At 51.6% G+C, this 22,319-nt stretch overlaps 2 protein-coding genes across 2 annotated transcripts in view; both read right to left on the bottom strand.

Annotated features, from left to right (window-relative positions):
• On the bottom strand, nucleotides 1-4,448 carry NGB (neuroglobin). Its single transcript, XM_047079918.1, has 4 exons — nucleotides 4,360-4,448; nucleotides 2,870-2,981; nucleotides 1,537-1,656; nucleotides 1-135 (listed from the first exon to the last, which is right to left on the bottom strand). The coding sequence occupies exons 1-4, from the start codon at nucleotides 4,446-4,448 to the stop codon at nucleotides 1-3; spliced, it is 456 nt and encodes a 151-aa protein (XP_046935874.1).
• Nucleotides 4,449-8,001: 3,553 nt separating this feature from the next.
• The window catches only part of POMT2 (protein O-mannosyltransferase 2), a 44,174-nt gene continuing 29,856 nt past the window's right edge, over nucleotides 8,002-22,319 (bottom strand). Inside the window, exons 11-21 of the mRNA XM_047080299.1 lie at nucleotides 22,108-22,177; nucleotides 20,292-20,370; nucleotides 18,552-18,703; nucleotides 17,782-17,873; nucleotides 16,603-16,679; nucleotides 13,638-13,709; nucleotides 13,269-13,328; nucleotides 13,077-13,182; nucleotides 11,616-11,756; nucleotides 11,350-11,464; nucleotides 8,002-10,504 (exon numbers count right to left, since the gene is read on the bottom strand). Coding sequence (XP_046936255.1) covers nucleotides 10,399-10,504; nucleotides 11,350-11,464; nucleotides 11,616-11,756; nucleotides 13,077-13,182; nucleotides 13,269-13,328; nucleotides 13,638-13,709; nucleotides 16,603-16,679; nucleotides 17,782-17,873; nucleotides 18,552-18,703; nucleotides 20,292-20,370; nucleotides 22,108-22,177 — 1,070 coding nt within the window. The 3' untranslated portion in view covers nucleotides 8,002-10,398. The remainder of the gene's footprint in view (nucleotides 10,505-11,349; nucleotides 11,465-11,615; nucleotides 11,757-13,076; nucleotides 13,183-13,268; nucleotides 13,329-13,637; nucleotides 13,710-16,602; nucleotides 16,680-17,781; nucleotides 17,874-18,551; nucleotides 18,704-20,291; nucleotides 20,371-22,107; nucleotides 22,178-22,319) is intronic.

Raw genomic sequence — 22,319 nt, 5'->3', positions numbered from 1 at the left:
TTACTCGCCATCCCAGCCTCGACTCATGGCCCGTACCACGGCCCCGTAGAGCTGGCTCCAGGCGGCCCGCATGGCTGGTGTGAACGCAGGGCCCAGGCACTTCTCCAGCATGTAGAGCAGGGACTCACCCACCGTCTGCAGAGGCAAGCGGCACCTTGTCATTCCTGAAGGCAGGAAGGCATCGTTCCATTCCACAGGTGAGAAAACTGAGGCCCAGACCTTTCTTTTCTCCTGCACAGGGTCCATGCTTCCCAAGCAAGATTCTGCCCCAATCCTTGGGTGCCACATCGGGTCCCCTTTTCCCTTAAATGTGAGGCCTTAGAGTGAACCAAGCATTTCATTCCACTCAGCCTTGTAACCATCCCATGGTTGCCTGGGACCCCCAGCTCAGACCAAGCAAAGTCACTGCCCCCAGGACTCAGTTTTCTCCTCTGCACGGCAGCACTCATGGTATTAAGATCCCAGACTCTGCAACCAGACAGACCTGAGTTCACTTCCTGATTCCACCATTTATGAGCTGTGTGGCTTCAAGCAAGTTTTACAACCTGAGCCTCAGTTGCTTCATCAGTAAAACAGGGAAAGTAAAAGTTCCTACTTACCAGATTGCTGGCATGATTAAATGAGACCATCTATAAAGAGCCCTTAGCACAGCATCTGTACACAGTGAGCCTTCAAGAATAATAATGGCTCTTGTTTGTTATTAACCATAACAAAATATCGCTTACTTATTCCACAAATGTTTACAGAATATGCACTAAAGACCAGGCACCGCACCAGTGCTCTAGTTAGAGAGGCCAAGGTGAGCGTGGTCCCTTCCTCGGTGTGCTGGCCATCTGGCAAGGTGACTGGACTATGGGGTAGGCTGTCACGTCCGTGGCCCCCAGTGAACCACACTTCAAGGATTCACGCCCCCTGAGTGGGGTCCCTCCACCTGGAGCCTGAGCTCATCGCGTGCCTGGCTTTGGCCAACGGGCGTTACCAAGGGGGCTGCAAGCGGAGGCAGGAAGTGTCCTGGCACATCGGGGTTCTGCCCTCTTGGAACTCTGCGAGGAAGCTCAGCTAGGCCACCGATAACGAGACACCACAGGATAACGAGACACCACAGGGAAAGAGGCCCCAAAGGATGACAGGCCAACTTGGATGCACCAGCCCCAGCCGTGCTCTCGGCTGAGTGCGGTACATGAGTGGCTCCAGCCCCACCATGCGGAGCAAAAGCACGGCCCCGCCGAACCCAGAAATCGTTTGCTTGGGATGGTTTTATACACAGTGATAGGAAACCGGGCAGACCGGCGAATCCCAAAGGCTCCTTAAGTTTCCACGGTTCTAAGAGAAGCCACACCACGGAAGAAGAATTGGAGGCTCAGAGAGGTCAAGGCAGTGCCGGGGGTCACATGGCGGGGGAGACACAGATGCAGGCCCCCAGCCCTAGTCATCTCAGGGTATGGAATGGGGAGAGAGAACAGGTGGGCAGGGAGGACAGGGAGAGTGGTGGCCTCAGGTCAGGAGCTCCAGAGAGAGGGGAGCCCCATTACCCACCGAGAAGGAGCTGAACTTCACACCCACGGCACGGTGCTTCTTGCCCAGACCAGCAAGGTACTCCTCCAGCGAGGACAGGTCCTCTACATTGGTCACCGCAGTGTCAATCACGAACATCACCTGCCAAGGCAGAGGAGCAGTGAATCAGAGAGGTCAGAGCAGTGCCACCTGTTCACAACCACAGTCTAGATGGGGGTTCCAACCAGAAGTAAGAGAGGTCACCAGGACCCTCAGTTTTCCAGGATCAGAAATGTAAGGCAATCAGGGCAACCTGGCTGGCTCAGATGGTAGAACGTGCGACTCTTGATCTTGGGGTTGTAAGTTTGAGCCCCATGTTGGGTGTATTGATTACTTAAAAATAAATAATAAAATGTTTTAAAAAGAAAGAAAAGGAAGAAATCAAAGGAGGAAGAAAGAAAGAAGGAAGAGAGGGAGGGAGGGAGGGAGGGAGGAAGAAAGGAGGGAAGGGAGGGAGGAGGGAAGGGAGGGAGGAAGGAAGGGAGGGAAGGAGGAAGGAAGGAAGGGAGGAAGGAAGGGAGGGAAGGAGGAAGGAAGGAAGGAAGGAAGGAAGGAAGGAAGGAAGGAAGGAGGGAAGGGAGGGAAGGAGGAAGGAAGGAAGGAAGGAAGGAGGGAAGGGAGGGAAGGAGGAAGGAAGGAAGGAGGGAAGGGAGGAAAGAAGGAAGGAGGGAAGGAAGGAAGGAAGAAAGGAAGAAAGGAAGGAAGGAGGGAAGGGAGGAAAGAAGGAAGGAGGGAAGGGAGGGAAGAAGGAAGGAAGGAAGGAAGGAAGGAAGGAAGGAAGGAAAGAAGGAAGGATGGAAGGAAAGGAGGGAGGGAGGGAGGAAGGGAGTGCAAGGCAATCTGAGTTTGCATGCAGGAAGTACTCAACAGTGGCCAAACTACTAATGTTATACTGTGAAGGCAGCTCCTCTCCTCTAAGGGTCTCAAAGCCCTAAACTTGGCAGCTGGATGGTGCTGTCCACCCTGGACAAAGAGAAACTGAGGCACTGTGAGAGTCACAAGCCTCTAAGGGGAACCCCAGCTTGGTTGTCATAGGCAGATGGCCCTAGTGGATCAGTGCCGACACCACCCTCAGGAGCCAGGGACAAGGCTGAGGGCAAGGGTGGGGCTGGGACCAGCTGGCTGAGCACAGGGTGCCCCAGACTCTGCCCGGCTCAGCACAGAAGGCAAGGAGCAGATGCCCCTGGCATGGGGGAGCAGCAGGACGGGAATGAGACCAGGCCAGGGCAGGAGGAACTTTCCCTATCCCAAGTCTCTCATTCTCTCCCAGGAAGGCGTTCTGCAGGATCTCAGAGGCCGCTCTGCCTTGTCTCACCTTCCTGATGTGGTCCAGGAACTCGGGGGAGGACAGGCAGTCCTCTGGGCTGGAGAACTGGCGGCAGTTGTACTGGAAGAGGGGCAGCAGGTCAGGCTCCAGGTCAAACAGCCTGTGGGGGGGAGGCCCAGGTGTCAGTCCCTACAGGCCCCCCCCCGGCTCCGCGAGCCCTAGCTGCCCAGCAGTGGCGGTGGGCATGGGGGGGGGTGTGTGTGCAGGGATTCAGCCGAAACCTAGAACACACCCACCAACCGAGCACTGACCCCTTTGCCATCTTTGCCAGTGCTCCTTTCCCTCCTCCTCCACCGGCTCTGAGGGGCATCCTCAGTGAGTCTCTAGGCCTCTCACAGGACCCAGCATTGAGAAGCCCCTCCATAAACAGTTCAGAGGGCTGGGACAGGGAAGGGTCCTCAAATAGGAAAGCCCTTCTCTCTGTCTCTGTCTCTCTCTGTCTTTTCTCTGTCTCTGTCTCTCTCTCTTCCACTCTTGGGTCAGAATGTCTGAGTCTCATCATGTCTGGGGGGGCTTGGGCCAGTGATGATAGTCATACTACTGAGAATTTCTTACACCTACTGGTCATTGAATACTTTACATGTAGTTAACTTCTGTATCCCTCACGATCCTAAGCAGTAGGTATAACTGTTATCCCAGGCTTACAGCACAGAGACTCTAAGTAACTTGCCTATGGTCACACAGCTTAGAAGCAGCAGAGCCACAGAGGGCTCCCCTTTTCCCTTTTTGTTGGTGTGTGTGTGGGTGGGGGGAGGTGGTGGTTTGCAAAAGCCTCCTCAGAAGTTCGGGCTGGCTTTGGGAGCCAAGGCTCCTGAAAAACCATGGTGACAGAGCATTGGCTCTGGTGATGACAGAGGGGTTACCTAGAGACTCTCAAGGTAAGGTTGAAGACTGGCCTCCGTGCCCTTGGGTCTGGGCAACCCCTTCCCCCTCTCCCCAGGGGTGAGACGTGGGTGTGTATCGTCCCCTCCCTGGCTGTTCTCTCCTCCCAGCCTGGTCCTTTCCTCCCAAAGGTTTATCCTTCTGTTGGCGGCCTGAAGTGTGCACTCCTAGGGCCTGGCCAGTGCCTGCCCTCTGGGAGCCAGGCACACCCTCCCCTCACGGGCCCTCGGGGCACCCCTCAGACACCACCCAAGGAAGGAACACTCAGGAACAGAGCCAGGGAGAGGGCGCAGCGCGGGGAGCAGAGCCCGCTGGCCAGAGTGTAAGGAGATCTGCAGGGGACGACAGCCGCCCGCCCCCGGGGAGCCCCCCCCCCCCCCAACCACCACGGCTGCGCCCACCGCCCGGGGAAGCGCAGGAGGGGCTGCGCCACCCGTCGCCGCGCTCGCTCCTTTGGCGCACTTCTGGAAGCGCCCCGGCGCAGCCGAGGCAGAGGGCCAATCTTTCCTCCTCCGGCGCCGGTGCAGCCGCCGGGAGCCCGTTTCTGGCGAGGCACCCCGCCACCCGCACCCCCGGGGCGCTCGGGGAACCCTCACCTGGCGAACAGCACGGTGCCATGCTCCAGCGGGCTGCGGCTCACCGCCCGCCAGCTCTGCCGGATCAGCTCGGGCTCCGGGCGCTCCATGCTGGCCCGGGGACGCGGGGCGCGAGGCTGGGACCCTCGGGGCGCGGGCACCGTCACCGCACGTGCCGCGCCATCTCCGCGGCGACGCGGGCCACTCCGCACCCCCTACGGCCCCCGCGCCTCAGCCGGGCGGGGTGTAGCCGCCGCTCCTTCCCGCCCTAGGTGGAGGCGCCCCGCCGTGCCCGCCGGGCTGGCGCTTCCGGGGACCCCGCTCCGGCCGCTGCGCCCTGCGCGCCCCGAGGCTCCGAGAGCGCCCCGCCCCGCGCCGCCCGGCTGGGGCGCTTTAAAGCAACCGCGGCCCCCGCCCTCCTCCGTCCGTCAAGGCGCTCATCTCTGGGCAACCGGCTGTGGCCAGGGACGACCTGGTGGCCTGGGAAATGCCTGGGCGTCAGAGCTTAACAGAAAACGTCGAGCCTCTCTGGGCCTCAGGTTTTCATCTGGAAACTGGTGATGATTTCACCACTTGCTGGTTAGGGCACCCAGTTGAACTTGATCACCTTAGGAGGCTCTGCATGTGCCATCTCTCCACAAGCTTCCCTCAAGCGCTACCCGGAGGCATTAGACTTTGTCCCCCTTGGCACAGGTTCTCCTTCCTTCCACCTGGAAATCAGACCAGGGGACGCCCAGCACCTGCCTGTGTGACCAGGCCCAGGCTGGAGAGGCTCTCTGCCCTAGCTCTGGGTCTGAGGCATCCGCACTCCCCATCCCTGCACATTGGGGGCCACCAGGGCTCTCAGCCTTAGGGACAGGGCCGAGACTGCAGCCATTTCCAGGCAGGGCTGGGTGTTCTTGAGATCATCTTTAGCAATCTGTGAGCTCCAGTTCTAACCCCGGCTCTGCTGGCCAGGGCCAGGTCTGGGGTGCAGCGGGAGTGACCACTGCAATACCTGGACATTGAGGGAGTTAAGTGCCAACATGCTATTCCACGACTTTCAATAGACTCAAAAAATTTAAATGGAAGTACTACTTCATTCTCTAACTTGAAGTTCAGGTAGTGCAATCTCTTGCTTGCCATTCAGAGTGTGAAGCTGACCACTTGCCAGGCCTGAGCCTCTCTCTTTCAAGCACCAAAGTTCCCCCGGTCCCACCCCAGTGTGAGTGGCCCGGGCTTTGCAGGGCAAAACCCTCGTCTATCTTTCATCATTTCCAGTCTCAGAGCCCAGCTCCTCCCAGCCTGACTGCCTACTTCTCTTTCAGTGTCCTCGGCATACGGTAAGGGGGTTGAGTAGTGAGGTCTCTAGGGGCCTTTTGGCCCACCTCCTTTCGTTCCATGGACACAAGGCGGTGCTCAGGGCCAGTGGTCACGAATAGCCTGAGGCTCCATGCCCAGGAGTTTGTGGGGGTGCATCCCACCCCACCTCCCCACACATCTCTGGGGTCTCTGGGCTGAGCAGGAGAGCCAGGCTAGAAGGCCTAGCTTGTGTCCTAAAGAGTCTGAGATCGGGGACTAGATTTCTCATTCAGTATCCCATGACCCTACAGCCAGGTCAGCAGGTCAGGGGGGAGAAGGCCATATTATGTCTCTGGTGAGCTTCACCTTTCAGTGCCCAGATGTTCTTTGCTCTGTGCAGGCCACCTGGCTTATCTAAGGTTTCCCACTCTACCCAGTCTGCATTTCCTGGCAACAGTCTCTACTTGAGAACTTCTTGCTTCCTTTCTCCTTTGGGAGAAAGTGTCTGGGTCTAATAAGTTAGTTCATGGCAGTTAATGGTTTTAGCTGGTAAGTGGTAGAGTCAGCACTCACTCTGCCTAGAATTCTAGAGCCAGGAGAAGGGTTGCTAAGTGCACTATAATCCCTGCTTCCCTGGGAGAAAAGGCTGGAGAAACTAGCTGGGCCTCTGCAGGGCCAGCGGGAGAGAGGGGAGAGGAGGTTCCAGGAGACAGAAGGTCTGAGTCCGTATCAGAAGTTCCCAGGATCTCCCCTCCTTGCCTGGCATCTGCCATGACTCAGGCAGGAGGTGCTAACAGAGGAGAGCTGAGTGCTGTCCTAGAGCCAGTGCTGTCACTGAGTGGACTGTCAACAGTAGACAGTGACAGAGCTGGCATTCATGGAGCACTCCTGTCCCAACTCTGTGCAAGGCTCTTTGCGTCATTTACTCCTTGTCTTCACACTGTCTCTGCCAAGAAGGTACCATTTGTTTCAATCTGGTTATACCGTTGAGGAAACAGAAGCCCAGGGGTTCGGTAACTAGCCCAAGGTCACATGGCTGTAAGCGGTGGGGCCAGGAGTTGCCCTCAAGTCTGACTCCAGCCTGTTCTCTGGACCTCTGTGCTCCTCTGCCCCTTCACTTTAATGGACCATGACCAAGAGCTCTATCCGTAGTTCAGACCAAACCAAGGTCACTGGGTTTGGGTCAGTGGTTCCTGACTGGTGTACTGGTACTGGTATACTGGAGCTGGCTCTTAGATAGCCTCGGAGAGCCGATGGTGTGCACTGATCTTTCCAGATTCTCATCTAGTGACGTCAGGTTGCTAGCCTGAAATGGGCCATGGTGAGAATATGTACACCATGGAAATTGGCAAGTGCTACCCACCAGGCCTTTTTTCCCCTCCCAGAAAACCACTGGTCTGGGTGCACCAGGAAACACTGGGCCCCGGGTGCACTGTGGATGTGTTAAGCAGAATGCACAAAGGAATGTGCTAAACGTGGACACCTCTGAGCTGAGTCCAGGCCTTCTCCCCGGGGACCCAGGGTTGTCTGTTGTTCTGGGAAGGTGCTTCTATCCCAGGACCAAGCTGGAGAAACAGAAAAAGCCCAACTTGGTGTCCAGTCCTGGCCCTGATATTGACTAATCACAAGAGTTGAGGCAAATAATTTAATCTCTCATGGGTAGAATAGAGACAAAAGCAGCACTGACTTCACTGTGCCTTTATGAGGATGAAGTGTCACTGATGTGTCGGTGCTCAGTAAATTAAGCTGTGCCGGTCAGGTGTGTTTGGTCCCTTCCTAACTTGCCTGGACTCGGCGTCTTCCCTCCCCTGAAGCTCTGCACATCCCCCTCCCTGCCTCCTCTAGCCCCTCTTGTCTCAGGGGGGAGGGGGAGTCAGGCCGCCTGCACCTCACAGGGCAGTGCCACTCCTCTCCTCTTCCACCCACTGCCCCACACACACCAGCGCTCACCTCCTTGGGATGCTCGCCATCACTCCCGATGACAGAAGACCCCTGCGAGATGGGGCCTCTGGCAAGCACAATGGCAGTTGCTACAGTGCTGGGCTGTGTGGCTGTCTCAGACATGGACACTCTTACTCTCCACTCTCCTTGCCCTACTGGGTGGCAGGTTACCAGAGTAACAGTCCAGCTTCCGACTTATTTTGGGATAAGTTTAAATAAAAGAACAGCCCTCATTACTCAAGTAACCTTGTACGTGGGAGGGCCCCAATGTCCCTCGGGGTGACGGGGCTCACCTGCCCAGCCAGGGCCTCTGCTGAAATTAGAATGGCCTCAGACACCGGGACACGGTGGAACGGTTCTTGCCTCCAAAACATTCTTCTCTTTCTGGGAGCCCGAGGGAAAGTCAGGTTCAATTAAGTACAACAAGAACACCATGGCTTTCAAAACAAGGGCTATTTATTACAAAAGTAAATGGCCTCTGATTATCTGTGGAAACCTTTTTTTAATATAAAATCGTGGCTCAAGAAGCTGGCTGGAGGTTGTGCTCACAAACATCTTCTTCCTCCACCAGCAAGTTTGTGGGGCAGATCACATTTCCGCCGATTCCTGGGCACTGGAGCTCATACTCAGGGCACCACCCCGACAGCCCCTCTCCCCAGCATCTGCCAACAACAGAACCTGAACACTTGCAGCTGCGTCCACCCGCACAGCCTCGTCCCCAGAGAAAGGTCTGTTCATCTGGGCTAAGAGGAAGCAGGGGGAGTAAGCAAGCAATTCTCTCATCCTTGGAACATAGTAGAAGAGATGGAGGAACCCTTCATTCCCAGTGTGGCCAAATGAGGAGGGAGCCACGGGGAGGAAGCTGGCTGAGCTTTCTCATTCCCCACCCTCCCCCAGAGTGGCTGCCCCTCTGGCTCCTTCAGGGTTCCTCCCTTCCAACAAGTTCCTATTAGGAAAGAAGAAGGTGCAAGGGAACAACGGCCACCTCCCAGTTGTCATCAGGCCAGTGCTCTTAGCTGAGAGGCAAGCGCAGATTCCTGCACTCGCCCTGGGTGGGCAGGAGAGCCCACCCAAATGGCTGTCCCCACCCAGCTCAGAAGAAACCAACTCTCTGCCTTTGGGGAGGAGAGACAGCGGTGCGGTGGAAAGCGCAAGCAGAGGTTCTCCATCCCTGTTCTTTCCTTCCAGAAATACAATTAAGCACAGAGCCCAGACTCAGCACACAGGCAGCACTTCCTGCCAGGGGAAGTCAAAAGGGCTGCAGCCCTGGGAGAGGGAGGTCATCACACCCCAGATCTAATTAACAAACCTGCCTTGCTTTTGACATTGCTGCATTTCCTCTATTAACATTAATGATGGCTGGTCCGAACGGCTAAGGATGGCCAGAAGCTTCCCTCCCCACCGCCCAGTAGGTAGCACAGTCTGTCCCTGGGACCAATTTCCAGTCTCCGTGGCAACCGCCTCCCAGAGATGCTCTAAAGAGCTCTGACCCTGTCAGAATTGGTGGGGGCTACAGAGGAGGGAAGATGAAGTGTGGCAGAGCCTCATCATTAAACCTGGAAGCATCACAGCCCTCCGAGACAAAATACTCTGTCATGTACTGGCGGGAGGGAGGCAGGCTGAGGAGCTGGCCTTGGGCTGGTTCGGTTCTCACCCAAGGGTTTCCTTAATCTCTTCTATTTGGGGAAGAAGTGAAAGGAACAGCTAGCTCTGAGCTTCTTCCTTGGGCTTTAAAGTGGCAGAGAGTAGAAGTTTTGCTGCATTTCTAGGTGCTCTGGGTCCTTGGGGAAAGAGATTAGTGAAACAGTGACACAGAGAAAGGGGAATGAAATGGAAATGGGGTGTCAGCAGGGGAAGACTAGAGAAGTAAAAGGAACACCTCATGAGTGACAGGGACATCAATCCGGACGGGCCACACGGCCTACTGGGACCCCAGCCCGGCACCACAGATCCCTGCCCTGCTGCCCATCACCCTCGGCTGCTAAGAAAGGGGCCCCAAAGGCTCTCCCAGCCATCAGGAGAGTGTATCTGCCCCACTGGCGCAGCCAGGCTGGATGCAGAGGGAAAAGGACAGTAGCAAGAAACACCTCTGGCAAGCAGGCCCTGCGAACACAGAGCAGCCCAGGATAGGGTGCCATTCCTCCCACAAGACATCACGGAATACTCTGAGAGTGAGGAAGCCAGGGCTGGTGAGCTCTCAGCTGCCTTGCTCTGGAGACTTCCTAGCAGCTGCCACCCGGGAAGCAGCTGGGAGGCCGGCCCTCCAGCCCAGAGGTGCTCTGCTCTGTTTGTTGGGAGGAGAGCGGCGCAGCGTGGACAGTCCCGTCTGCTCTGGCCTTGGTGATATCCCAGAGTGGGGTCGGTGAGCTCAGCCTTCTTGGAGGTCAGAGAATTTATGATGGTCTTACTTTCAAACCAAATCCAGTGTGAAGGAAAATACCAGAAAATACTACTGTAGCCCTGGACTATTTCTTGAGTTTATGACACTCAGCTGTCCACAGTCACAGTCTATATTCCACAGGTATATGGGCACATGTACCCTCACACCCCCATACACATCCCTCCTTATGTTGCACACTTGGGGAAACAGACCAGAGAGGTGGTGTCCTCTATTGCTGGGCCATTCCCAGTGGTGGGACCTCTGCAGAGAGAGCCGCGGCTCTCCCTTGTGTTGGGTTAAGTTCCGGGTGTGCCCCCAGAGCTCGGTCCTGGAAGGCAGCAGAATTCCTCAGGCTCCTCGGGCAGCTTCGCCCGCAGCTGGGAGGGTCCAAGGGCTGGCTGCACAGCTGGCTATGCCCAGAAAGTTCCTGGACTCAGGCTGAAGTCCTTGCAGTAGCCTCAAAAGTCCCATGATTCAAGCCACCTTAGTCCTGCCATGGGACTTCGGGGATCCTGGGCTAGGGGACCAACCATCCCGTAAGCCAGAGGGTGGAAGAGGTAGAAGCTGTGAGAGAGAATCCAGAGGGGGGCGGGTGGCATCCAGTGCCTTGTCATCGGCAAGCGGCCCTACAGACCCTTGAAATTCAGCCACCCCCCTATCCCCTCACCCCCCCCCCACTAGAGTTCATTAGGTCTTCTCCACCTACAAGATCTGCTTGTTCTTGTCACCACAGTCTGTCTGGGTTCGCTGTTTGGGCACACTGTTGTCTGAGAGCTTAGCAGATGCTGACTTAATGACAATGAAGGAAAGGGCTCCTCCCAAGAGGCCCCAGGGAGAGACCAGCCCAGGGGTCTGGTCATGGCTGTTTGGCTCAGAGTATATGTTATAATGTGCATGTGCTCTCAGGTCACAGACCCACCATTTGCAGTTCATGCTTTAATGCTGCCTCCCTGGCAGCACTAAAGGCCAGTGACTCTCAATAGGGGATCTGTGAGACTGGCATGAAGGTGGGGAGAGGAGGGGAGGCTTGCCAAACACCCTCCTTCCAGTTATTCTGAGCCACAGCCCACACCACTCTTCCCATCCTCTCCCTCACCCTGCCTCCTCCAGAGCTGTCTGGTAGGGAGCCATGGTCATATAAAACCTGGAACCTACTGGTAAAAGGAAACAATGCAGAGTTAGCCCCTGTTTCTCCTATCTGGCTGCACATTAGGGTCACCTGGGGAGCTCTGAAAAATGGAATCAGAGACTCTGGGGGTGGGGCTCAGTTACCGGAGTGCTTTAAAAGCAGAGTTTAAAAGCAGAGTGCTTTAGAATCCCAGGGGATTCTAAAATGCATCCAGGGCAGAGGCATCAGACTTGTGGGTGGAGAGTGGGGGACAGCTATGCAAGGAGTGGGGAATACTCACCTGTAGGCAGTTCCCAGGAGCAGGCTCAGGTTTCCCACCACATACAGGCCCCTGGCCAGGGAAGAGGAGGCCAGGCTCCAGGCCCAGAGCCGCAGGAGAGTGTCCCACAGAATACCTAAGGGAAAGAAGAGACCTAGCACCAGTCTGTCAGAGGATGACTTCTGGGATGCAGCACGAAGGAGCCACTCCAGGTCAGGAATCAGGGAGACCCCCCTCAGCATTGTTCCTCTGCCCCTCTCCCCCAGGTCCAGGTAGGCAGTGCTGACCTGTCAACATGCTGGAGAAGAGCATGGCTGGGAAGTAGTGGTGGAAGTAGAGAATCCGGCCCATCAGGAAGAACGGGAAGTAATGGAGAATCCAGCCAAGCAGGAGCTGACCGCCTCCTCGAAGCAGGACCTGGGACAACCCTGGGCCCCAAGCAGCACAGCCCAGGTTACAGCCAGGGAGAGGGCAGAGACCCGGGGTCCTTGTCCAGCTCTGCCCCTTCCCTGCTGTGTGACTGGACCGGGCTGCCTTTCCTCATCTGGAGAATGCTGAGCAAGCCTAGGCAGCTGGAAGAGAGGAGCAGCTGGCCCTCGAGAGCCTTGCACATTACCCACTCAGGGAGGCTGGCACCCATGCAGGTGCACCAAACACCAGCAGGAGGCAGCCTAGCCTCTAAAGAAACCAAGATGCTCACATCCCACAGGTAGCTGCCCCCATCCCACCTCCGTCTCCCACACCTTTGCTGCCACACAGATCTTTGCAGCGGCCGACAGGAGGGAGGTGAAGTTGGAGATGAGGATGGAGGGGGACAGTGGGGGCCTAGGACTGTGGCTGTTCACAGAGGGAGCAGCACAGGGTAAAAAGAGCCTGCGGGAACGTTTCAGGGGCTGCAGTCCGTGCCCTAGGGGCTCCTCCCTACCCCACTATAAGATGGGCCATGGAACAGGGAGGAGGCAGAGGAGAAGAGGTGGGTAGCTCTCTACAGAGTGTAAAGGTTAAAAGCGAAGGCTCTGGAGACACCTGGGTGGCTCAGTCAGTTGAGCATCGAACTCTTGATTTCGGCTCAGGTCATGATCCCAGGGTTGTGGGATCAAGCCCCCATGTGTTGGGCTCCATGCTGAGCATGGGAGCCTGCTTAAGATTCTCTCTCTTCCTCTGCTCCTCTCCTCTGCTCTCGTGCTCGTGCTCGCGCTCTCTCTCTCTCAAAGAAAAAAAGTGAAGGCTCTGAAGTCAGACTGCTTGGGTTTGAATCTCAGCTCTACACTTACCAGTGTATGTTCTGGGACAAGTCTCTTCTCTTTGTGCCTTTGCTTCCTAATCCATAAAATGGGGGTAAGAATGTTCTACTCTACAGGGCTGTTGGGAGGATAGGCATTCGGTGACTGAGCTTTAAAGAAGGGAGAGAGAGAGTTGGGGCGCCTGGGTGGCGCAGTCGGTTAAGCGTCCGACTTCAGCCAGGTCATGATCTCGCGGTCCGTGAGTTCGAGCCCCGCGTCAGGCTCTGGGCTGATGGCTCAGAGCCTGGAGCCTGTTTCCGATTCTGTGTCTCCCTCTCTCTCTGCCCCTCCCCCGTTCATGCTCTGTCTCTCTCTGTCCCAAAAATAAATAAACGTTGAAAAAAAAAAATTAAAAAAAAAAAATAAAGAAGGGAGAGAGTGGGGGCTGAAGGCAGAATGGCCCAGCAGAAGTATAGGCCCCAGCCAGCTGGTAGGTCAGGGGAGGGAGAGCCCAAGGGACCCAACCTTCAACCTCCGCAGGCAGGTGTGCCCCTCTCTGCACAGCTACAGCAATGATGCTCCCCAAGAGGAGGTAGAGGGCAATGCTCAACAGATTCAGCCACCAAACCACCTGCATGGAAAGGAGAATGGGCAGGTGAGAGGAAAGCCGCAGTCCCCAGGCTGAAGGTCTACACAGGGAAAGGGCTGGGTACTCACCGGGTTGCCAAGCAGATACACACGGAAGTCTGTGTCATTGATCCCTGAGAAGCGCAGGCCCTGTGGGGCAGAGGACACCCTGCTGATCCAGGGCCCAGTGCATCCAGGCCACACGTGCTCCAGTGGGGGGAAGACCAGTTACCTTTCACAGATAGGGAGCCCGGGCAGGAGGCTCAGAAAGTGCCAATTCTACATGAGCTCTCGGGGAAGGTGGGTCAGATTCAGGACAAAAAACAGAGCCCTGTCGGTCAGCCACCTCATGCCACCTCAGGCCTTGCCTAGTTACCCTAGCTCACCCCACCCAACCAAGTCTCAGTGACCTCTTTTTTGGCTCCATTTCCTGGGATAAACTCTAGCCTTGAGCCCTACCTGATAGTTGACAGGCCAGTGCCAGGGTTTGGACGTGAACTCATTGTCCTTGGGTTTGAGACCATTGTTCCCCTGCAGGAAAATGGCAAAAAGAAGCTAGTCAAGGCAGAGATCTAGAGAGCTGACAGAAGTGTGAGCAATGGGCATCTCTGACATATGGCCAAGTGTCCAGAGGAAACCTCCCCCTACCGTCCCCCTCCCGGCAGGGAAGTCAGGTGCTCATTTTCAGTCACTGTTCACCTGCTTACAACTGCCTTACTTCTCCCAACACACAAGCCTCCATTTCCACCAGAGACAGTCCATTCAGACCCACCATGCTTGAGAGAAAAGAGAATGAAAGACTTGTTTCCTGTGAGCACAAAACATACACCCATCTTTCAGACCAAGGAGAAGGTGTGAAGAGAGCTAGTGGGGATACAAAATCAAGCCGACTTACTTGTTCCCTCAGGAACCCAATTTCAAACACAGAACCAGAAATCTGATGAGTTCCCAGACTTGGAAAAAGTTACTTTAACCTAGTGTTTCTCAACTTTTTTTTTTTTCATTATTGCCCCTCCTGGAACTTTTCAGACATTTTTTTCCTAAATGCCTCCAATGACATTTTAATACCACAGCAATACTGTAAATATGTTTATATACTGGATGACTACCTATGCTTCATACATGAAAAAGTTAACGGTTTTCTGCCCTCCAAGAACATATTTTACCCTCTGGGTGATATTACGCATTGAGAATACATACTTTAGCCTGAAGGAACAAGATTCAGCCCCTTTAATCCAGTGGCTAAGACTGTCCTCTACACGGCAAAATCAGGGCTTTTCAAAGGCAAGAAGGAAAGGATCAGGACCCTGGATACTAAGCACAGGTCTGGTGTCAGCCTCATTATCAGAACAAATTGAGAAGGCACTTCCTGAGAACAGTTGTAAGATGCTGTGAGTTAGGTCAGGGTTTCTCCATTGAAGGGCCTCAGAATGAAGAATGAATCTGGACCCCAAAGGAGCTGTGGAGGGAAATGAATTCCTTCAAACCAGTGCAGTTCAGTCCCAGGCTCAAGGACTCCAGCCAGAGCTATAACAAACCAGGGGCATCCTATTTACTACATTAGTGTCAGAAATCCAGTTCCTTTACTAAACCAAGAAATGGAAGGAAGGAAAAGTCTGTAACCATTACAGGCATGTACATTTGTACACTGTTCTCTATGCTTAACACCTTGAGTGGGCTCGTTCCAGCTGACCTCACCAGACGAGGCAGCCTTCTCTGCACAGGACTCAGGCCCTCCACTCAGCTGGCAGAAAAGCCCTCTCCCGTGCAGTTTCCATCATCTGGACTATTTTGATCTCTTTCCCCATCTTGATGCTACATTGGTTGAGTAAGAAAGCTCCCTTATGCCCTTTTATTCTTTGGCTCTACCTCTTAGATAATGAAAAAGAAACGAGACTATTTAGACTTAGTCTTAAAATTCTACCCAGACGAGGACACCTGGGTGGCTCAGTTGGCTGGGAGACTGACTCTTGATTCCGGCTCAGGTCATGATCTCACGATTCATGATATCAAGTCCCATGTCAGGTTCTGCGCTGACAGTGCAGAGCCTGCTTGGGATTCTCTGTCTCCCTCGCTCTCTGCCCCTCCCCCGCTCGTGCGCATGCACACACACATGTGCTCTCTCTCTCAAAATAAGTTAACAAAACTTTAAAAATAAAAAAATTCTACCCAGACCTAGAATGATATTTTGACTGACAGGCACATATTCAAAGGAGCTATGTCATCAGGCCACAGTGACAGCTACAAGCAGAGAGTCAGAGAAGAAGTGACCCAGAGATCACTTGATGTGAAGTCATCACCTCGCAATGTGCAAAAATGACAAAATCTGAATTTTTTAATTTAATCTGGTGGAAGAAGTCAACTATATTTACTGAGTACCGCCTATAAAATCACTTCCAGGGAAGTCCGCTTGACAACGGCTCAGCAGGGGAAAAATAACAATCACTAGACCTCTCTGCTGCCCTGTGGGTGGAGTGATAATCACAAACCTGACTTGGGATACAGTGACTCTTAAACACCATTCCTGCAGAACACTGGTTTCCATAAGCCAAAGGAAAGGGGTCTCTTCTACACATCCACACCGCAGCAAGGTTTCTCTAACACACCGGGAGAAGTTAAGATAATGGGTAGAACTTTCTCAACTTAAAGCTCTCTTCTCTCAATTGTTCTTACGCCTTTGAGCTACGACTGCTGTCAGATACCAATGATGGAGAGTACAAACAAAGAATCTTACAAAACCTGCAAAAGACTCAATCAGGCCCCCTAAATAGATCCCAAGTCTAGGAACTTGAGGGGGCTCATGGTAGGGATTTTATGCTGCAGCTAAACAACATGCTCAGGTTAGCTATTCATCCTAATTCATTCTAACCTCAGGTGATGGAATGAACTATCAGCATCTCATGCTCTTCAGGCAAGAGCACTCTGGCTTTCAGGAGCTCTGCCATTTGAACAGATTTGAGAATCACTTAGAAATGGAAGAGTGTAGCAGTAACCAGCACTGACTCTGCCAGCCTCGCTGTGAAGCCCGGATCCACCTCTTACATTTAGCTGTGTGACCCTAGGCAGCTTTAACCTCTCCGTGCCCCAATTCCCTCATCTATAAACTGGGGACAATAATCTCCATAGGACTGTAATAACCACTGAATAAGTCAGTTCACGTGCAGTGCTTAGAGTGGTGACTGGCACATAAGAGCTACATACGTGTGCACTGGTGTCTGTTATCATCATCATCATCATCATCACCACTATCATCATTCTGTGATAAGGGAAATGCCTTTGAAAACCACGTAAACTGTAAGTGAAGACCCTTTCAAAGTCCTCCATGAGGGGGCAGTGGATCTATACATGGCTCCTGATCTGTGATGCAAATCTGTGGATGGCAAGAGCTCGTAGAGAAGCCATCGAACGAGAGGGGCCACAGTACCCGGATCATCACCATGTGGGACTCCAGCAAGACCTCAGGAAAACTGGGCTGCAGCACGTCCAGGCTGATGTTCGGCACTAGGCAAAGAAATGACAGAGAAGAAAACCTTGGTCGCACATTCTCCCAGCTGTCCACGGCATCCACACTGTGGCCAGAGTCTGACTGCAGCCTTCCTGATGCTCTGGCTAACCAGTAGGTAGGAGTGTTGAGGAGACAGAAGAAAGCTTGACCCAATTCTTGATCATCCGCCTTCAGCTTGTGTGAAGCACTCATGAGGCATTTGGAGAAACACAAAGGCAACAGATGATGAGGCCTGTCCCCGGTCGGTCCCTGGTGTGGCCACCGCTCTCGGCACCATCACCCTTCATTATGGTACAGCCTCAAATGCTGCTCTCCCTGCCAAGCAGGTCTGTGAGGACAGGGGCCAAGTCCACCTCATCCACCAGTGTCTTCCTGGGACCCCCAGTCTTCCCGTCATACTCACTAAAGAGTTGTTTAATTGGTGAATTAATTAGCTGGTTGGTTAAATTAGGTAGTAAGAAGAATGTAAAATGGGAAGCATGGAGAAGGGAAATCAAGCAAAAGCTTGAAAGGGGTGGTTGGGGAGGACAGATGATGAATCCAAAGATTCACTGAGCTGAAGATGACACTGATGTAGAAATGTCAAACAGGAGCCTGGGAGTACAGATACGGGGCTCAGATCAAGGGCTGTGGCCATCGCTTTCTGTACAAGTGTTGGCTGGCTGTGGGGAGGGGAGGAGCTCTACATAGGGGCATAAAGGGAAAGCACCAGCCTGCTCTAAGCCTTGAGAGTGGGAAGCACCCCTGGTACAGGGGACAGAACAGCCCAGAAGGAGATGAGAGAGGTGGGCCTGCGCTGCAGGCAGTCAAGGCGAAGCATTAAATCCAGAGAGAGGCAAGGAAAATGAAAAGAGGAAATTAGCTCTGGTCCTGAGTGAAGTCACTGGTCACTTTAGGGAGAGTTTAAGGAAGACGGGAAGTTCACATGGATGGGAAGAGAAAGGAGCTACCTTCATACAAAAACTCGTGTGAAGAGATTCAGTTTAAAAAAGGCAAGAAATGGCAATAATGATACAAAGTGACAGCAGAGTCTATAAAGGTTTATTTTTCTAAGATAAGAGTTACTTATAAATGTTTCCAGGAAGTAAGTTCACTCACGTTTGGGGTTGATATGGTCCTCCACATTCCAGATAGAGTTGAGGGTTTCCTTTAGGTATGGGGTGCAAGTAACCTCCAACTGCTCCCAGCCCCTGTGAAAAGCAGTCACAGATGTCTCTCAGAAGATGTGAAACTCACCAGAGTAGCACTGTTGAATCTCTTAAATACACAGGACTCTGTTCTTTTCAATCCAGGGGCTATGCTTTTATCAACCTCACTCTTGTATTCCACGACTATCACAGAAGTCATCTAGCATAGAGCATTCCCACTTTAGGAAGGTCCAGAGCAGTTAGAAGGTCCAAACCAGATGAACAAACATTGAACTCTCAGTACACATAAAATACCCAAGGGACTCTGGAGTTCTCTGCTCTATAACACACCCGATGCCTTTTCTCCCTCTATTTACCATACAAAAACATGAGGGGCGCCTGAGTGGCTCAGTTGGTTAAGCGTCCAACTTCAGTTCAGGTCATGACCTCATGGCTCATGAGTGTGAGCCCTGCGTCGGGCTCTGTGCTGACAGCTCAGAGCCAGGAGCCTGCTTCAGACTCTGTCTCCCTCTCTCTCTGCCCTTCCCTGCCCCACCCCCACCCCCATGCTCTGTCTCTCAAAAATAAATAAGCATTTAAAAAAAATTATTATTTTTTTTTAAATACAAAAACATGAGGTAAACATTGACAATGGAGAAACAGAAGTTTCTGGTATACTGCTTGTACTGTGAAAGGAGAAGAATGAGCCTCAACTGGGACATCAGTACCCCAAAGACTCACCATTTGGGCAGGACCTTTCCCGAGGAGCCCAGGACACAACCTGTGACCAGATGGATGAGTCGAATTCGACTTCTCAGCACTTTGATCCGGTTTCCAAATTTTCTGTTTACAACCTCAATCCGCCAGAAATCATTGGAGTCTCCTGTCCCATTCTGCCATGTAAATCAAGGAAAAAATACAAAGAAAGCAAGATGACTTTATTTTTTTTTTAATTTTTTTTTCAACGTTTATTTATTTTTGGGACAGACAGAGACAGAGCATGAACGGGGGAGGGGCAGAGAGAGAGGGAGACACAGAATCGGAAACAGGCTCCAGGCTCTGAGCCATCAGCCCAGAGCCTGACGCGGGGCTCGAACTCCCGGACCGCGAGATCGTGACCTGGCTGAAGTCGGACGCTTAACCGACTGCGCCACCCAGGCGCCCCTAAAGCAAGATGACTTTAGAGAACGCATGTCAGGAAGGGGAAATGGCCCTTTCAGATGCCACCATGTTACAAACGTCAAAGACTAAATGGGCCTCAATGGATAAGGTGGGAAAGGGAACACAGCAACACCCCAAGTGATACACATTCCTCAGCACTCACTATCACAACCAAGAAAAGTAGTGTAACTTCTACAGCCTGCAGTCCGATTCTTCACTTCATGGGACTAGAGTTTAAATTCTAAACATACGTTTTTACTCTTAAACCAAACTCAAGACATCGCCCTGAACCAACAGAAATAGATTTGGGTCATTTGCACCCATTACTTGGCCATCTGGACACTTACTCATCTAAGCCAGAAATTAAGACACTTATGTCTAATTCTCCTCAGGAGATACCCACAAGAAAAAGATGAGTTGTGGCTCCAGTACTGTAGGCTGAGCAAACAGAAAGAGGGTTGGGAAGTCCACCTAGCAGAATCGTTACTGATTCTGCACCAAAGCCTCTGCAAGGGAACATAAGATGGTCCTAAGTCTAGCTGCCCACAAGTTGTTTTGTTTTCAAATTACTCCCCAAGCCATAAGTATAAAGCTTCTTCTATTAACTACATCACCCCAAGGTAGTAAAAATCTCAAAATAACGTGGTGATTAACATCGCTCTGCAGAACAGGCAAGTAATCCTTAAAAACAAAGCCAATGAAGATTTGGGATCTGGCAAAGGATAAACTTATATATTCACCTAGGATCATATTGTGGATCCATGGCTTCTATGTCCAATGTGATTTTATTTTATTATTACTTATTTTTTAAGTTTTTAATGTTTATCTATTTTTGAAAGAGAGACAGACAGAGCACAAGCAGGGGAGGGGCAGAGAGAGAGGGAAACACAGAATCCGAAGCAGGCTCCAGGCTCCAAGATGTCAGCACAGAGCTCGATTCAGGGCTTGAACTCACAAACCATGAGATCGTGACCTGAGCTGAAGGTGGGCGCTCAACTGACTGAGCCACCCAGGCACCCCCTCCAATGTGATTTTAAAAGAAACCCAAATAGTATTCATATGTAACATTTATTAAGTGTCAGAACATAAGAATGGCCTGGTGATTATCATGGGAGGAGAGAGATGGAGACAAATGGAAGCATATGTTGCTTTTCCCACAGCAAACTTAGCCAAAACGTTCCCAATGTTAACAGAGTCCCTGTGCAGCCCCCAATCCTTACGAACATTGCAGAATTCCAGGGAGGATGTGTTCTGCCACATGGCCCTGAGCCAGGCCTCACAATTTTTTACATCCTACTCACACTCCAGTTGCTCACTTACTATGCCATAGCCAGTGACCTGATAGTGCTTTCGGGTCAGGGGGGCCTCATGATAGTGACTGTGCAGGTTCCGAGAAGTCCTAGAAGTTAAAAGAGAGAGAAATATCATCATCCTGGAAAAAAGAGACATGCAGTGTCTCCTCTTTTACTGAGGATATTCACAATCATCTGTTAGGGCAAGAAAAATTAGAATCTGAACTAGGAAATCCAACTTATCAGGAATGTCTTGCCTACTTACTTACAAGAAATACCCAGAGAATCAGAGAATCCCAAACCAGGAAGGACAGATGGTAGGAGTCCTGGACTACATGCCAAGAACGGGGTTAACTTCAGCAGTCAGAGGGATGACTTATCACATTTGGTGGCTTTGAAACACTTAGCTTGCCTGACTCATGAGGCAGCTTCGGGGAGAAGAAGTTAAAATCTGTATTCTATACCTGCCTGAGCCAGCTAAGCCTCCTCCCTCCCATTTACTCTTTCTACCCTCATTACCAGTTTTACAAAGTGGGGAACTGTGGGGTAAGTAGGGGGATTAATTTAGCTTTTATTTGCTTTGTGCCTTTTATAATAATTCTTACTTTTATCTAAAATAAGTGTTCATTATAAAAATTTTGGAAATTTCCAAAAATAAAACTTAACAATAAATAATAACTTTTAATTTGTTTATAAAACAAAATGAAATTTAAAAGTGTCTATAATCCTACCGGATAGGAAAAAAAAAAAAAAAACCAAACACTGCTTATAGCTTTTCTATATACATAATCCTTGATTTTCAAAAAAAATCTGTACCTGATGATTCTTGTATACATAATTTTTGCAGGGTTGCTTCTGCAATCTATTGTTCCTGTTCGCTCTTGCACATGGTGCCCTATTTCCTTGTGTGCTTAGTTATTTTTTACTATGTACTATTCACTGTCACTGAAAAGCTACTTATGGGAATGGATGACAATGTATTTCCCAAAAGCGGATTTATATTTGCTTTTAGGCAGGTACCTAGGAGATATTACCAGTCTAGGATTATGTTTGTTTAAATTCATGGCCTAAAGATATCGAGACCATCCAGATAAAATTAATTTGGGCCACAAATTCATGTGAGGATCAATTGGTAGTTACAACTTTTCAGGAACCAGAGATAGCCCCTCTTCATCCCTGCTCCCCCTGCTCAAGCCCTTTGGGGTTCCAAGTTTAGGGGAAGGATTACTTAATAAATTTACCACATTGGGTGAGCTTAGAGCTTTGAATTTACAACTCTTTCTCTCAAGGCAGACAAAACCAAAGATCGAAACTCAACATCGTGGGGTCAAGGCAGAAGGGGCTGCAGCACCCCACTCATTTCTCTGGATTCCCACTTTCACTTAGATTTTGGCCTGGTAACTCCCTACTGTCTGTCAGCTCTTTGATGCTTTAAGATGTTTTCATATCATTCCAGCATTTTTAGTCATTTCCAGTGAGAACATTGCTTAAATAAACTAGCTTGCCATATTCTCAGAAACAGACTTCTATGTTTTCCTAAAGGCAGCCACTTGAGAAGAAGCTCTGGATAACTCAAATATATATATATATTTTTTTTTCTCTAGAAGAAGGGAAACTGAACAGTGCCTTCAAAGTTCGAACTCCCCAAAGCCAAAAGAGGTGGACAAAACTGGCCTGCTTGTTTGATCAGCCTTCATAAAATGGCTCTCCCATTCTAGCACAGCAGCCTTGTTCTATTTACTAGAGCCTCATCCAATCTGACTTCTATTTATTTCCAGCTTAAAAGAACTCTCTACCTTTGGTGCCCATACCACTCATTCATCCCAGACAGCAAATTTACTTACTCTTTGTGTTCTAGCCGAATGATGTCTCCATGTCTTACAAACTCCACTGGTAATGAAGGGTCTAGGGGATCTGCCAAGAAGAAACAATCACTGATATCTGAAATCATTCACTCATTAGTGCCAATTGAGGGCCTACAGGTAAAGAGTTATGGTACAATATGGTATATTTGAGAGGTACAGATAGAGTGCTGGGAGAACAAAGAGAAAGGTCC

The sequence above is a fragment of the Lynx rufus genome, unplaced genomic scaffold (assembly GCF_022079265.1).
Source record: "Lynx rufus isolate CCGP_SWC_20201006 ecotype Redwood Valley unplaced genomic scaffold, mLynRuf1.p SCAF_17, whole genome shotgun sequence".
Taxonomy (NCBI): Eukaryota; Metazoa; Chordata; class Mammalia; order Carnivora; family Felidae; genus Lynx; species Lynx rufus.
Note: the sequence above shows the minus strand (reverse complement) of the source record. Positions and strands in the feature narration are given on the sequence as shown.